The 15,681-nt window shown below is 41.6% G+C and overlaps 2 protein-coding genes across 7 annotated transcripts; one reads left to right on the top strand and one right to left on the bottom strand.

Annotated features, from left to right (window-relative positions):
- Positions 1–3,122: 3,122 nt before the first annotated feature.
- trip6 (thyroid hormone receptor interactor 6) lies at positions 3,123–11,247 on the top strand. 6 transcript variants are annotated; one of them, XM_023420831.2, is made up of 11 exons: positions 3,123–3,215; positions 3,694–3,728; positions 5,843–6,059; positions 6,446–6,552; positions 6,697–6,810; positions 6,930–7,523; positions 7,719–7,815; positions 7,933–8,102; positions 8,276–8,454; positions 8,574–8,694; positions 9,104–11,247. In XM_023420831.2, the coding sequence occupies exons 3-11, from the start codon at positions 5,849–5,851 to the stop codon at positions 9,233–9,235; spliced, it is 1,725 nt and encodes a 574-aa protein (XP_023276599.1). In that variant the 5' UTR covers positions 3,123–3,215; positions 3,694–3,728; positions 5,843–5,848; the 3' UTR covers positions 9,236–11,247. The 6 variants fall into 6 exon arrangements, with proteins under 6 accessions (XP_023276599.1, XP_023276600.1, XP_023276601.1 ...); XM_023420832.2 differs by having other exon boundaries at positions 3,124–3,215; positions 3,694–3,740; positions 6,449–6,552; XM_023420833.2 differs by having other exon boundaries at positions 3,124–3,215; positions 3,694–3,740; positions 7,722–7,815.
- Positions 11,248–11,725: 478 nt separating this feature from the next.
- sst5 (somatostatin 5) lies at positions 11,726–12,224 on the bottom strand. The gene is made up of 2 exons (XM_023420834.2): positions 12,096–12,224; positions 11,726–11,923 (listed from the first exon to the last, which is right to left on the bottom strand). The coding sequence occupies exons 1-2, from the start codon at positions 12,222–12,224 to the stop codon at positions 11,726–11,728; spliced, it is 327 nt and encodes a 108-aa protein (XP_023276602.1).
- Positions 12,225–15,681: the final 3,457 nt, after the last annotated feature.

Raw genomic sequence — 15,681 nt, 5'->3', positions numbered from 1 at the left:
CATTGAGATTCTGTCTTATCAAGGGATTTATTTTTAAATATAATCACAAATGTTTGTGAGTGATTTCTCAAACCATTCATCCTAATTTGTGAGGATGTTACTCAAATATAGGAAACAATGGTATTCAAAGACAAACTGTGTCATTGCTGAGTTGACTAGTTCAGGTAAACAGGGATTAATAAGTGCTCCACAACAGTGTCCGGAAGCTTCTGGCTTGCTGCCTGAGAGCAGAGGCGTTGTGTTATGAGGACCAAGAGGAAGGAAGCAAGACAAAATCGATGGTTCTAGATGGGGAGACACCTTCTCCTGGTGCTGAAAAACAACCTTTACCCCGCCCTGGCTGAGAGAAATGTAACCGACAGATGTGCAGGAACTGCCCTTCAACCCCCCCCACCCACCACCACCTCACACACACACACACATACACACACACACACACGCACACACACACACACACACACACACACACATCTCTGAATGCATCCTGCGAAGCTGCCCAGAGACATGGATGAAAACGCCTGCGCAGGACATCCGTCAACAATAAAGCGAGCAGAAGACAAGGGAGGAGAAATGGAGATGGAGGGGGGTAATGGAGCGAGGGGACAAGGACCAGGAGGTCACGAATGACTAAAAAACAAGCGGAAAGTGACCTAATCCTGAGTGCAACCTTGGGTTCGCAGACAAGCAAGCACAGGACAGTTAATTGAGGCACTGCAAAAGTGAACTACGAACCATGTTTCCGTCACATCAAAGTATTTCACAGAAGAAGACCTTGGAGAAGGAGGAGAGAAATCTTCAAGGTTAACTCAGGGTAGATAAGCGCTGCTTGCACAAAAAAAGCAGATCAAAAGTGGTCATTTGATTAATACAGAGAAAATTATTTTTATTTTCAACAATAACATTGAGTACTGCACCCAATTCATCTTTACTGTGAAAGAAAAATATGGACTTTCTTATTTGATTTTGAGCTGCAATGTTTTTATTGCAGTGTGTAGTGAACCTAAAAATGCACTGACCTCCGCCAAACTAATGTCAATCAACACACACCAGACTTCAGAGGAAAAAAATTCAAATTCATAGTAAATGATCCGGATCTGCCCAAAAAATTTGATGGGCTGTTTCCTGGTCCATGCCCCATCCCTCCAGCGCAAATCCGTTCTCTAACCCTCCAGACAAACAAACAAACACACAGACACAGACACACGTGATTACATAACCTCCTTATCAGGTATACCTGCCTGCAGGCCAATGCAACTTGTAGAAAAAGTAAAACATCTTTAATAGACGGTAAGCTTTTTAAACATGAAGTCAAAATCCAACATGACTTCATTTTGATATAAATCCTTTGAAAATGTGAATCGGAAGTGAAGTGTTTGCACGGGGTGTAGAGCTCGTGTGCATGTCCTTGTGCTTCTATTTGTTTGGATGGAGACTAGATCAATTGTGTGCTTTGTTAAAAGGAAAAAAAAAAGAAAAACCATAAAGGAAAACAACAATTAAGAAAACAGAGAGGGAGATGTAGGTCTCGGCTACTTCCAGGCATTGTGAGAAGAACGGATGAAGGGGGCGGTTGAGGAAAAGTGAGAACATTACTAAACAGGTTCAGCAATGGGCGGAAACCATTGAGTCTATGCCATTGGCAAGGCTGGGCAATGCTCATAGTGACTTCCTGCTTCTTACCCCATCTGTCAGTGTCCATCAGTGACCCACTAGCCCTGTTTGTGAAATTAAAAAAAAAAAAAAAATCTTTTAACTGTCAAAGAGGAGACTCTGATGAACTTGAACTTGAAGCCAGCTTTGTGAAAGTTCATGAACAAACAAATTCTCAACATCTATCTGTCACTCATCATGGCACAGGACAAAGACAGGGATTCCCCCTTGTTTTGTGGGTTCCTGGTTGCCTAGACAGAACTATATTGTTTATCTGATAATGTATGGACTGAAGCCATGCTTTGACTTCAAATCCCCCTGTTGGTGCCAAAGTGTTGATAGCTCCTGCAACAATAACAGATCTGCTTAAACTGCCTCTTCCTGCGATTGCAGAGGACTCTGGACATATAAGGGCAAACGGCACAGAGCTACTGGAAGGAGGAACAGGAGGAGGAAGCAGGGATATCCCAGGGAGCAGCCTTGTTTGTTTGTCCACTTATTGGCAGAGATACACTGGGAAATAAAAAAGATAAATGATAGTTATGAAACCCTTCCTGTGGAGAAATGCCCTGGGGAAAGCAGTGCCCCTCCAACATGGTGCTGGTTGGAGTGGGAGGAAGAAGAAAGAGGGTGGGGGTAACGGTTGACCCAAATCTCATGAACCGCAAAATAATAAAGCAAGCACATGACCTTCATATAGCACTGCTGCTACCAGAGTGGTAAACAACTGGGTGTAGAAAACATACTGAGTAAGACCAAACTCTGCATTCTCAATGAGAAGCTATAGCATTTACAATCAAAACCCAAAATACAGTAACTTTAAATATCAACACAAAAATCAAACTTTGACAGCAGTAGGCTAATGCTAAATAAAAGTTTAAAACACATCATAAGGAACAGTTCATTTAGCCTCAGTTTCCTGAGGTTAGCATCATTTCTGTTTCAAATATTGACTAAAGTGGCATTGCACTGATTTTTAGTGCGCTCAGGTTTTAATGCATTCACACATTTGACACGTAGCTTTTATTTACTTAATTATATATATTTATTTCAGTTTGTTAATGGATGGATTTGGATGGATGAATTGATTTTTTTTAACTTTGAAGTTCACTCAAAAAAATATAAATACTAATTTCATAAGCTGAAACTAAACTGCGTTGTTGGCTTGACTTTGAAGAAGCAGTTGAAGTATTAAGAGAAGTAAAAAAAAAGGGAAAAGGGAAGAAGAATGCAAACTGTTGTGTCAGCAGTGAAAAAAATAGATATCCCACTTAATAAGAAATGTGCATTTCATTATGGTTACGGATATGGATTACAGTTATGGATTTTACAAATAAAATAAATGAGGGTAGTATTTACAGTATAGCTGAGTTTTGTATTTTTATTTTCAAAACTGTATGTGACAGACCACCCCCCCACCTCTCCACACACACACACACACACACACACACACACACACACACACACACGCACACACACACACACACGCACACACGCTACGTCACATGTCGGGAATGCAGTGAGGAGCTGCTGCTGCTACTGAAGGCCTCAGGATCCGTGACAAAGTAGGTTACCGACGCTGAAGCTAAAAGAAAGTTCTTTCGGGATAACTTTCACTGACCTTTGGACATTCAAACGGAGGTGTAGATTGTGTTTGTCCGGCTCATTTCAGGCGGTAGGTGTCGGTTATTTCACTGGTCCCTCTTCGGCTGTGTTGAAGTTAGCCTGGAGGCAAGGCACGAGCTTTGCTCGAGTTCAAAACAGGCTAGCAAACAAGTAAACAAGCCTGTTATTAAAGTTAATTGTTGTTAATTATCACTCATTATGGGTTATTATATCACGTAAGCGTTGTGTTTTACCCAAGTGTGACGCAGAAAGGACAAATTTGGACAAACTGCTTGACAATTAGTCTCTGTTCGTTCGTTTGAGACGTTAATGTTGCTGTGCGGAACTAACGTTAAACCCGAAAAAATATCTTCAACGTGTCTTTATTATGTCGTCTCTGTTTCATTTTACCAATGTTATCTTGCTCTTGGTTTGTAGATGAGACCGAAGAGAAGAGGGGAGTCACTGTAAAGGTACTGTAAAAGGTAGGAAATGCTAATAGGTTGCTAATGTCGATTAGAGATTCTCTCTGCGGATGTAGTTTTTAACCCATTTCATTTCATTTACCGACACATATTGATTTAAGTCATGTTGTCTTCTTGTCATTTCTTTAATTTTAACAAGCACACATATCCACACTGTGTCAAACATGTAAAGCTAATTATAGTTTTTCGCCTTCAAAATAAAAGCCCAATTGTCACAGAATAAGAAAATTTGTATGTAAAATTGGGAATATGAATGATTCGGGATGTCCTCAATTAAACTTGCAGTTGGTACCAGTTTTAGCTTTGCTGCTTTTATTTTAATCGGTTTTCCTCATTTCTGAAACGCATGAAGTAGAGACATTTTATTTTTAAATTCAAAAAACCACCGGATGTCCTTTTTGTTTATCCCCGATCGCTTGGGTCTTGTCACTGTCATCAACTTTGACATTTCATGAGTTGCTGCGCCTCCTTTGCATTCAGCAAGAGTAATAAAAGGAAAAATGCTTCAGCTTTGTGTTTTTAAATCACACAAAAACCTCACAATTGGCTTTGAACACAGAGCGATAAAACCGTTGAGATTAATTTCCTGGCCCAGACATCCTCGGATTTGAGTGTGTGCTCATCCGGATTCAGACAGGGGCTTAATTCAGGTCGACCGTGGAGGTGGTGGTCACTCTTTCCTCCACATGGTGAGTGTGTAATGTTAAATCCACGCTGGCACTGCGTGGTGTAATGGTACCTACAACAACCCCATTAACAGAAATTATAAAGAAATAAAGAGTCTAAAAGAAACCAAAAGGCTTAAATCCCGTGTTCAAGCATTGTATTTCAGTACAGCTGCATCATCCTCTCATCCATCATTATAATCTTCTTACCGACAAGGATTTATGACGGCCACACAACCCACATACAATCAATCTGAGTGGGCTGTTAATTTCTCCTCTCTGACAATGCCGATTTGCTGTGGCTCGTCTCTGTGCTTGAAGTCCAGTGGGATCTGTGTCTATCACACAGAGGCTTAGTTCATGCATAAGCTTGCTTCCTTTATGCACAGACTCTTAATCACAAGTGATTCACACTCTATAGAAATTATTACTATCCCGGCAGAAGTCAATCAGAATTTCCCAAAACACTAAAATGTCTTACTAGGTAAAGTGATGAATCCATGATCAAAAAGAGATTCGCTCTCTGGCGTTGAATGTTGAGCACCAAAGAGCTCTTTTTCACAGAGACATTGACCCATTTGCTTGTTAGACACTATCTGACACATTTATAAATTGCATTGACATATATCTGATGTTTGGTTGGATTTTTCCTTAAGTAACAATAGTATCCTGAAGTCCCTCGGGTACAAGTCAGCGCTTTTTCAGCTCAGCTGTGTGCCCCAGTGTTGTTATTTATCCCGCAGAGAATACATAATATATTGTTATGAGCCAGGTGTTCACAAGTATACAGATACATATCATTACACAACATTTCCTGCCTTGTTTTTGTCTCTGCTCTATTTGGAAATCAATGATACTGGTGTGTAAACACCCAAAGACAATAACCATTGTGGAGGATAACAGGCAAAGGACAGCCACAAATTTGCACCTGTTTGTATGTCTGTATATGAGTGTGTGTACTACATGTGTGCTGGAGATTTTTTTTGCACGGGTGTTTATGTCTCGCGGCACACAAAAACACACTAACACACGTTTCAGGGCAATGTGCGAGCCTGCTGGAAATCCCCATGCCTTTCAGAAGGGCTGCTCTCTTCCTGCCCCTCAACTAGGAAACTATTGTTCAATCTGTGTGTCCCCGTTGCCATAGGAAACAAAATCTGAGGCATCCCTTAGTTTCCATTGGTTACCTATGACAAAAATACATAGAACAGCTACAGCTGTGTTGATGCAAATTATGGTTAAAAGCTGAAAACATAGTCATGCACAGTCACTGAACTGTTACCAAACAAAGCAAAGGCAACATTGTGAGGCACTGATTTGCAGTTAGGATGTCATTGTACTATTACAAATGAAATGCATGCAGCAGTTTTTTTTACAAAATGAAATTTATTCTCAGAACAACATGACAGAAGCATTTTCCTTCCTCTCTCTGCCAAGCCTGCCATGTCCGGTCCCACCTGGCTTCCTCCGAGAACTCTGGACAGCCCAGAGCGAGCCGTCCCCCAGATGTCCCACTCTGCCGGGTCAGCAATCTACCGAGCCCCCAACAAGAAGGGCGTGTCCGACTTCCGGCCAAAATATGGTTCCTACGACCAGAATGGTGGAGGAGGAGGAGGGGAGATGGCCAATAGGTACATGGCTACTGGACCCACAGGTAAGGCCATGCCTCTAGTCACATACTGGAGTCAGGGGCTGCACAAATAGATTTCCCAGAGTCACCTCATCTCTGGAGAAAAACAAGTTTAACTTTTGGTTCCTACACCAACATGGGGGTAGACCAATCCATATACAAAGTCATACAGTAAGCCTTGAACAGGCAGACATTATTATTCTAAAGGAAGTGTATAGTGAAACAATAAAACCTGAATAACGTCCTATTATTATTACACAGACACGTCAGTATTGCTTTGAGACAGACTTGAAAGAATATCCAGCTATTATTTAAAAGAAGATCTGCCTTTTGATGTCGTCTCTTTCAAAGATTAAGAAGCTCCTTGACAATTCTTGGATAAATATTTGCAATGTCTGTTCTCCAATCAGTAGGTGGACCCATCCATCATCCCTCTAGCGATCACTATTACTCCCCTCCCCATGGTCCCAAGGAAGAGCGCACCTGGAGCCCTCACATGGACAGCTACGAGCTGATGGTGGGTACATACTCCAAGCTATGGAGTAGAAATAGGGGGAAAGGCACTCGAAAAGTGATGGTGACATAAAATGATAACTTTTTGATGTTTTAACTGCACAGTTCTTATGCACTTACATGTTTTCTAATGCTGTTGTTATATTAGCATCGTGGACCTGAGAAGCCAGTGAACTATCACTCTAAAATCGATGCGGATATTGACTCCCTCACCAGTATGCTTGCTGATCTGGACAGTCACCCGCAGGATTCCAGCACACAAGTATGAAAATAAACTTTATTTTCTTTCACTGCACATGAACAAGTCTCTTTTAATTTCTCAATCATTGTGCAAATTTTGCCACCAGTATTAAATTTTATTAACTCTCCGTCTCCCCACAGCTGTACGACAATGTGCCTTACAACAAATACCTCTCAGGGGATCACTACAAGCCTGCACACCAGAGCGCAGCCCCTCCTCAGGGTCGGCCATCCATGGGCTATCCCCCTCACCCCCAGAGCCAATACCACCCGGCGCCCCCTTACCCCAGCGAGCACCAGGCACCTCAGTACTCCACCTCCCACCAGCAGGACTACTACTCCTCCTCTTCAACCCCTAAACCCTACCCTCAGCCCGTTCCTGCCTCGTACACCACTGCCTCCACCCCCACCGGGCCCAGGTTCAGCGTCCAGGTCAAGACGGCACAGCCTGTCACCTACTCACAAACGGGGAGGCAGGCTGAACAGGCCTACACCCCACCCCCTCCTCGCCAGCACGTGTCACGCCCCTCACCACAGACTCAGGCAAGTCCTCAGGGCTGGTACCCTCCGCACCCCAGTTCACAAGCTCAAGATTTGCACTCTGAGGTGGGGTACAAGGGGAGTGGCTCAGGCTCTGGAGGAAGAGTCAACCAGGGTCCAATATCTAAGAGAGGGATGGAAAATAATCAGACTGTGTCAGGAGCAGCACAGAGTCCTGCTTATCAGTCCAGCAAGGTACCTGCATCTCTGGTCTGTTTGAATAATAAAAGTGAGCTTAAAATGAAATTGAAACATCGTAGAAAGTGATTTTATACTTGCTGTGGATGCATTCTGGTTAGTTATCAAAGATGCAATTTCATTAAGAGAATGTTTTATTTTTGGTTTTCCAGTTACATACTCTACTTGATTCATGTATCTCCTCTTTTCTAGCAGGGAATAGCAACAACGAGGCCTGAGGAGGAGCTGGATCGACTCACCAAGAAGTTGGTATATGATATGAACCACCCACCCGCAGAGGAGTACTTTGGTACGGTCCAGTCTCATGACATTGATGACTTATGACACCGCGGATCCTGCGTCCTGGCATTTAAAATAAAAACAAAACCGTGTAACATTTTCACTGTGTCGACCTTTCCCGTCTCAGGTCGCTGTGCCCGCTGTGGTGACAACGTGGTCGGTGATGGCAGTGGCTGTATCGCCATGGAGCAGGTGTTTCACGTGGAGTGTTTCACATGTATCACCTGCCACGCCCGTCTCCGAGGGCAACCATTCTACGCCCTGGACAAGAGGAGTTACTGCGAGAGTTGTTACATTGTAAGTGAAGGAACTCACGGTTGGTTATTAGTCTCAAACTTCATCCATCACAGCCTCACATCCTTAACCCTTTCCTCACTCAGCTGTTTAGATACATTTATATTTCAATATTTCCTGCCATTATCATACTGTTTTACCATGACCCATACTGTTATTTCCATCTTTGTGTTTAGAGTACACTAGAGCGCTGTTCAAAGTGCTCCAAGCCCATCCTGGACCGTATCCTGCGGGCCATGGGAAAGGCCTACCATCCTCGCTGTTTCACATGTGTGGTGTGTAACTGCTGCTTGGACGGGGTGCCCTTCACCGTGGATGCCACCTCTCAGATACACTGCATAGATGACTTTCATAGGTACAAACACCTTCACACACCACGCTGAACATTGTTTTCGTGATGCTATTCATGATTTTAATAAAGCGCAGAGAGAAGTGTCGTTAAGTGAAAACCTCGATGGTTGTCGTCCCTGACAGGAAGTATGCGCCTCGCTGCTCGGTGTGTGGTGAGCCCATCATGCCTGAACCGGGGCAGGAGGAGACCGTCAGGATAGTGGCTCTGGACCGGAGCTTCCATGTCAATTGTTACATCTGTGAGGTGAGAATTATGGAACTAAAAATACGAGAAACATCAGAACCTATTGATTTTAAAACGTCTCGTGATAGTTTTGAAAGTTTAATTTTGAAGAGATTGGTGTGAGTGTGCACATTTTCAGTTTTAGTTGAAGAATAAAGGGCTGAAAAAGCAAAAATTCCACAATTTCTTCTATAAAAGTTTAAACTGTTTAGGTACTTATAAAGTTCATAAGACTCTAAATAATTTATGGAAAAATTCTAACCTTGCCTGGAAAATGTTGGATTAAATTACCATATATTACCATGTTCTCTACAGTAAAAACCAAAGAAGGTTTAGAGTGGTGCTGGACTTGTTACCTTACTACAAATATTTGCAGTACGAGTCCATGTGAGAGCGTTAAGATGAACTGACTGGAGTGTCTATTCATCAGGAATGTGGTCTCCTGCTGTCGTCTGAAGGGGAGGGTCGAGGCTGTTACCCGCTGGACGGCCACATCTTGTGTAAGAGCTGCAGCGCTCGCCGCATCCAGGACCTCTCAGCCAAAATCTCCACTGACTGCTAACAAAGCTCCTGGGTCGAGGGCACCTTTTCAGCACAAACAGTCAACATGTTACACGTGACTGACATAACAGACAGGACATGCCCCGGCTATGTTCTGTCAAGTGAATTACTTTTTGTTTTTTCTCTTGGTTGCTCTGATCATGAATTGACAAACATTGCTATAGCTCCCTCTGTTGTTCTGCAGCTGCAACTTCATGCACAGAGGAACATTTTCTGTTTTTAGTCTTATTGATTCACATGAGAGAGTTGCAACAGAGCAACCACCTCACTAATTTCCTTTCATTCAGATGTCCTACCATCTTCTGTCTTTTTGTTGGTACACAGCCGCCCTGCTTTTCACATTTAGCACAGTATCATATTAGAATGACAGTAGCCTGACCTGCAGGCAGCTTGGGCTCCACATACCATTTATTCACACCGGTACTCACCTAGTAGCTTGCACATTATCACTCGGATTGTCCCCGTCAAAGACAATGAAAGTGTGGAGGGATATCACAGATTTAGGCCTGAAAATGAGTATTTTTGTAGAGAAGCGGCACAAATGAGAATGAGGGCGACGGCTCGTCTAGACGTGTCTAAGCGCTGGGACCTGTACATTTGTAAAACGTCAAAGTGCGGAACTGCCTCAAAAAAAAAAAAAAGCATTTTAAAAGCACATAAAGCAACAACTGTGACTGTACATAACAGACTGCTCGGGTTTGACAGTGAGACTGATTTGAACAGCATGTAGCCTTTAGTGCAGTGACTCTTTGCAGTGAGTAGCCTCATAGAACAAGAAATGTAGACGAAAGGAATGTGTAGTTAACTTTACAGCACACAACCTAATTTTTTCTTTTTTTAAATCCTCTTTAACTTTTACTGAACGCTAGTATAATATTTGCTTGAACAGATCTCATATTCAATCATTACAATATCATGTTGTTTAGTTGATAAATCAAAGTTTGTAACAGGATTTTTGCCATTTTTTTTTTTTTTTTTTTTAAACATCCAGAATAACATTCTTGAATGTCTACGATACACAATCTTTGCTTTGGTTTTGTTTAATATTTGTTGTTTGGTTGATACTTGACTGTTACATTGAAGACGATGGTGCAATGAAGTCAAATGCTTTCTTCTGTGTAAAGGAAAACAGGGTGTCGGTCACTTATGCGGCTTGAAAGCATCTTACTTTACGAAGATTGAGCCTCGTGTGAAGCGTCTCTAAATGTGGGGAAATTATGGAACTGAAGTTGTAGAAATAAGTATGTTGGGTAAATACTTTTACATACTGGTTATTCTTTACATTAGATGAAATAAGTGGAGTTTAATATCATGTATTTCCTCCTCCCCCCAAAAAAAACAGATTGCGATTTTTGGATTACAAGTCTTCGCATGTGGAGTTTATTTTTGTTCATCCTTGCACTCATGTGGGCCAAGTTGTCATATTCTGAGACTTTGGAGCTACAGTATTTGTTATGATTGTGTTTAACCGCTGTCTTTCCGTCCTCATTTTGTTTATGTGTAACTTAAAGGGCTAGAAATTTGAAAGCCTTACCTCAAGGATGTCATTCAGTTTCATAATGATCCTTTTGTGAAACTGAGTTTGTCTGTGAATTCTGCTTTTTTTTTGTGCTCATGCTTAAACAGTTTTCATCACTTGTTAATTTATCTCATGATGTATATACTGTATTAGCACTATTCAGCTTTTTACCACCAAGTCAATCATTTCATTAATGCTCAGATGTGTCATTTTTAAAATCCTGAATCATGCCAACGCATCCATTCATCGTTCTTACTGTTTGAAATGCTGTGAATCGGAGCTCGTAGATCAAAACCCACGGTACTGCAGCAGACTTCAGTCCGCTGATGAATTCACACTGAGGAGGGGGAGGCCATTTTGTACTGAATAGACAGATTATATGTAGAAATGACAATTAGTTACATGAATGGGAGAGCATGTGAACCCGAGGGTGGATTTTTCTCCTGATGCAGGTTGTAGAAACATAATTGATTATTAAAATGTCAGCAAGTTCATTACCGTGTTTGTAACTTTTTATACGTTGGTGTTTAAAAGAAAGTGATATTTCCCAGGCAGGGAAGACACAGTTGTGTTGCATTATGGGAAATGTATGATCCAGTGTATTTTTAGTATTTAATCTAGTCAAAGCTTCAGAATATCTCATCTGTGCTGCTTCCGCTTTGATGATTCTTGTTGAAATTGTTTCTTGTAAATCTCCAAACTTCATTCAAATGCAATAATAAATCTCGGGAATACCACTTTAACACATACAAAGAGAAAAAAATCATGTAACTTGAAAAAGTATTATTTTAGTAGTATTTTAGTCACCAATCTTAAAATATACAATCTTATTATTGTTTACAATTACCAAAAACAACCGTATATTTGGCATCTTGCAGTAAATGACGCAGTTACGACAAAGTGGGCAAACATGGAGTAAAGTGCAGTTAAAAACAAAAAAAATACTCCAGCTTGAAAGGCTCCCGTCGTGTGTTAACACGAGGTGAACGTCTTCCAGAAGAAGTTGCGGCAGCCTGCCTTGCGCTCCCTTTGGGAGAGGGGAAGGTGTCGGCGCATCACCTCCTCCCTGACTCCCACCTCTTCCTCCTCCTCCAGCCCGGGGAGCATCTGGTCTACTCTCGCTGCCATCAGTTCAGACACAAACTTCAGCAAGAGCAAGTGAGCGAGATCCTAAAGGAGGACAGACAAGGAAAGGACTGGCAACTCGAGAAAGTGCTTTAAATATAAAGGAGGGTTCATCTGAACCAGCTGTTGATCACCAGATCCTACACAAAATTCTTCATATTTTAACTTTATTTGAGCCAGTTAAATCTGTACAATATGAAATATAGCAGTGAATTACCTTGTCGTTTGCGAAGTCTGTTCTCAGTATTTCTGTCTGCATGTCTCTGCGTGGAGCACCGCTGACCTGCACCAGCAGCACAGAGGAAGACAAAGCCACCAGAAGTACCTGCACCTGAGAGCCGAGCATCTCCACTTCAAACAGCAAACAGAAGAATCCTCCTCTTATATTCCCTGATGCGCTTTTCAACACAGATGATGTGCAATGCTGGAAAAGACCCCCCAAAAAAATAGAACCTTCTAACCAATCAGAGGTGCAAGAGCTGAACGTTATCGCTGTTTGAGTGGGAAGTGTTGAGCTGATAAATAGGGGTCTTCATCCTCAAATCCTCCTCATTCTGAAGCCAAAGGATGTGATTGGTGGAGAAGAAGAGTGGCAGTAAGGGAATGAAGAGGTGTGTCATTAGACAAGATAAGGTCATCATTAGCCACAACAGCATGGACGAAGCAGCTCCCATAACACGGGCAACGAAACCTCTAAGACCTGACTTTTGGGATAATCAGTGCTCATGTTGTAACTGTGAAGTGTCACATGCAAAACACGACAATAAAGTGAAACTTAATGGCAGCACACGGTTTTACTTCCGTCGGTCATGATTAGCTGCACCAGCTTTGTAGGTGTCCTGCACAACATGAGTTCCTGCATGCTGTGCAGTGTTGGTAATGACACAATGTGACTCAAATGTTAATGAGGCCGCCCGGACGCCGCTAACCAGTCTGACACGCCACCAAACTTCATGCTGTCACTCTGAGTCAATGGGAAATGAACGAGGTAAATTATCGTCTAAATGTTAGACTGTAAACAAAAGGCATGATGTGAGTCTTTTGTTTGCAGTCTGGACATGAATGAGGGCGCAGCTGCAGTGTCTGGTGAAGAGGCAAAAACTGGAGGGATTTGCTATTGAGTATTATCACCTTTCATCTTTGACATTTGGCCAGAATTTACATTTTCACCCACTAAAAGATGATGTCAGAGGAGCGGGAAGGTCACAGGCACCACCAAGCCACCTAGTTAACTTAGTTCAGTGGTTGTCTACCTGAGGCTCAGGACCCCCAAAAGGTCACAAGATCAACCTGAGGAGTTGTGAGACAGTTTAAGGGGGAGTACTCAGGCATTGCAATATGAAACTTCTGTCCCTACACATGACTGGGTCCTCGCCCCGGGTCTGGCCCGTTTACTGTACTTCCACATCTGGGCAGTTTACGGCTGTTACCCTCCAGTATTGTCTGACAGCTGCAACATTTTCTGCATATGTACCAGAATTGGTCCAGATGTGGAAGTAGCATCTGCCTGTCATGCTGTATATGGGCCGGATTCGGGCCGTGGAACCAGGCATGTACTGGGCCAGAAGGAATAAGAAGTCTGATAAACTGCCTATGCTTTGTCATATTTTGGTTTCGACTGAAACGCTCATGTGATCTGCTTTACCTACTCTACATTGTTCTGTCTGAATGCATTGTGCTAACATGACTCTTACTGGTGTGAAACCACATTTTACTCTCCAGGAATTCTCAATTGTTTTCCTCATTATGAAAATAATTCAAATAAAATGGGGGGAAAAAAATACTCCTGTATTAGAATTGTTACACATTTAAAGGACATCACAAAATTATATCTTGTCAAAAAATGACATTAACCAATATCATCTCCACATCTTATTCTTTAAATAGATAGTGACCTTCTCTGCGGATGAGTTTTCCTGTTTCTTCTCCACAGGACTCTCACTGATAAGTCCGATTACTCAGACTTTGAGTAACAATTCATAGTGGAGTGAAGAAGAAAGGGGGGGTGGGGGGTGGTGGTGACTGCAGGCATCCAGCTGTGCTGAAGGAGAGGGGTCCAACACTGTGATGATCACACAAATCACACCTCCACTGCCTCCATCCCTGCTGCGACATGATATGAAATAGTGTCAACACTTTGTCAGGGATAATTAAAAATCATTCATCTGTGGTTAATCATGCAGCGACTCCTCCTGCTGGTTTACACATCACTCCGTAGGCTGCTTCTTTCTATATTTCAAACATTTCAACATATTGAGACGAAAGTTTCTCTGCCATGTCATATTTGCTGACAATCTTTCCAGAGTAGGGGGCCTTAGTGTAAATCTTGTTGATAGGCAGCTATGGTCGAACCTCACTCCAGCTCAGAAACTCTTTCTTATTCCCTCGTCACGGCAAAAATAATTAATAGTACAATAAGTAATACCTATATAAATGGAAGAAAACTGTTTACCCAACCAATAAAATGAGGCTTGTCAACTTCATAAATACCCTAAATTTAGAGAAGAGAAACTTTGTTTTAAAAGACAATCTCTCTCAATTTGAATTTGACAACCTTTACTTTATTTCCCTGCAGCAGTGTAAAAGTGTTACCAAAATTATGATTCAATTTACATTTCACATCTTTTAACGTGAACAACAGCTGCTCAATAAAAATCTATCAAAGAAAAAAGCAGTCCAGTGCAGCTCAATGCTGTGCTGTTCATATCAGAGACAATACACTCCGACCACTAGATGTCACTGTGACACCGCGTTTTGATTCAGCAGCTCGCTTCATTCATTTCAGCGGTTTCAAGTCAAATACAGAGCTCTGAGAAATGACTCAATAAATACCCGCGTGACTTTTTGCCAATTTACTTTAGGGTAACTCATAATATATCTATCACTTCTGTTTTTATAAAGAATAAAGGCAAGAAAACGGAAGCCTGAGCTAATTAGCTTCTCAATTTACAGGTGAGTCTGTCAAAATGGCGACATTTGAAAAGGTAAACACGACTGACGTCGAAGCTACGCCTCAACTCACTCTCTACATTTACCCGTTAAAAATGAAAATACTATGTTTCCATATTTTGTGTGGGTAAGTTTCACAGTGAAAGGTAAGGGCACGCTTTAAGTGTGGCCTCATGCATTGACTTATGTGTTTGTTTCAGTGTGGTGTTGCACCTGGCCTTGCCTCTGTGTGTCACCAGCCCAGCAGAGACAGGTAACAGTGAGTGGTGCCATAATACCTGTTTCATAACATTTCTGGGGGGGGGGGTCAGCCATGATAATAACTAATAATATATTACCTTCCAGTGTACAGACTTCTATGTCAGTACTATTAAAACTTCCCCCACATGGGAAATATGTTTGTCACAGTCAGAGCTCTTGTCTGAGATTATATACATATATATATATATGAAGGTAAATAAATAAATAGTGCAGGTGGAGTGATATATCGCAAATACTGTTCAGAACATTACATTGTTTAATGGGTACCCAATGAATAGGGACTGGAAATGTGGTTGAAATTAGTATCAAGTAGTTTATCAGCTTTATTATGATGATATGGCAGTGTATGCAAAATAATATAAAGTAAACAAATTTATATGCAAAGCAATGAACTGTGTTCCACTATTATGCATTGTATGAGACATAAATCTATATAGATGTAAAACCAAACCATTACTATTTTATTTTGTTGATATTTTTTGTCACAGTTCAGTTGGAATAATTTTTTTTAACAATACATATATGTATAAACTATACATCTATATATCATAATATGTTTTTTTTAAATGGCATTATTAATATTTTCAGGAACC

Source organism: Seriola lalandi, unplaced genomic scaffold (assembly GCF_002814215.2).
Source record: "Seriola lalandi dorsalis isolate HSWRI2012SDOR001 ecotype SW California unplaced genomic scaffold, Sedor1 jcf7180002054658, whole genome shotgun sequence".
Taxonomy (NCBI): Eukaryota; Metazoa; Chordata; class Actinopteri; order Carangiformes; family Carangidae; genus Seriola; species Seriola lalandi.
This window is presented reverse-complemented; position numbering and strand designations above follow the sequence as displayed.

Bases quoted from the DNA above. Each gene is read 5' to 3' on its own strand.
- trip6 (XM_023420831.2), top strand. From the start codon at position 5,849: ATGTCCGGTCCCACCTGGCTTCCTCCGAGAACTCTGGACAGCCCAGAG. The intron at 6,553-6,696 runs GTGGGTACATAC...TTGTTATATTAG, and splicing joins TGGACAGCTACGAGCTGATG to CATCGTGGACCTGAGAAGCC. The intron at 8,455-8,573 runs GTACAAACACCT...CGTCCCTGACAG, and splicing joins TGCATAGATGACTTTCATAG to GAAGTATGCGCCTCGCTGCT.
- sst5 (XM_023420834.2), bottom strand. From the start codon at position 12,224: ATGCTCGGCTCTCAGGTGCAGGTACTTCTGGTGGCTTTGTCTTCCTCT. The intron at 11,924-12,095 runs GTAATTCACTGC...GTCCTCCTTTAG, and splicing joins CAGACTTCGCAAACGACAAG to GATCTCGCTCACTTGCTCTT.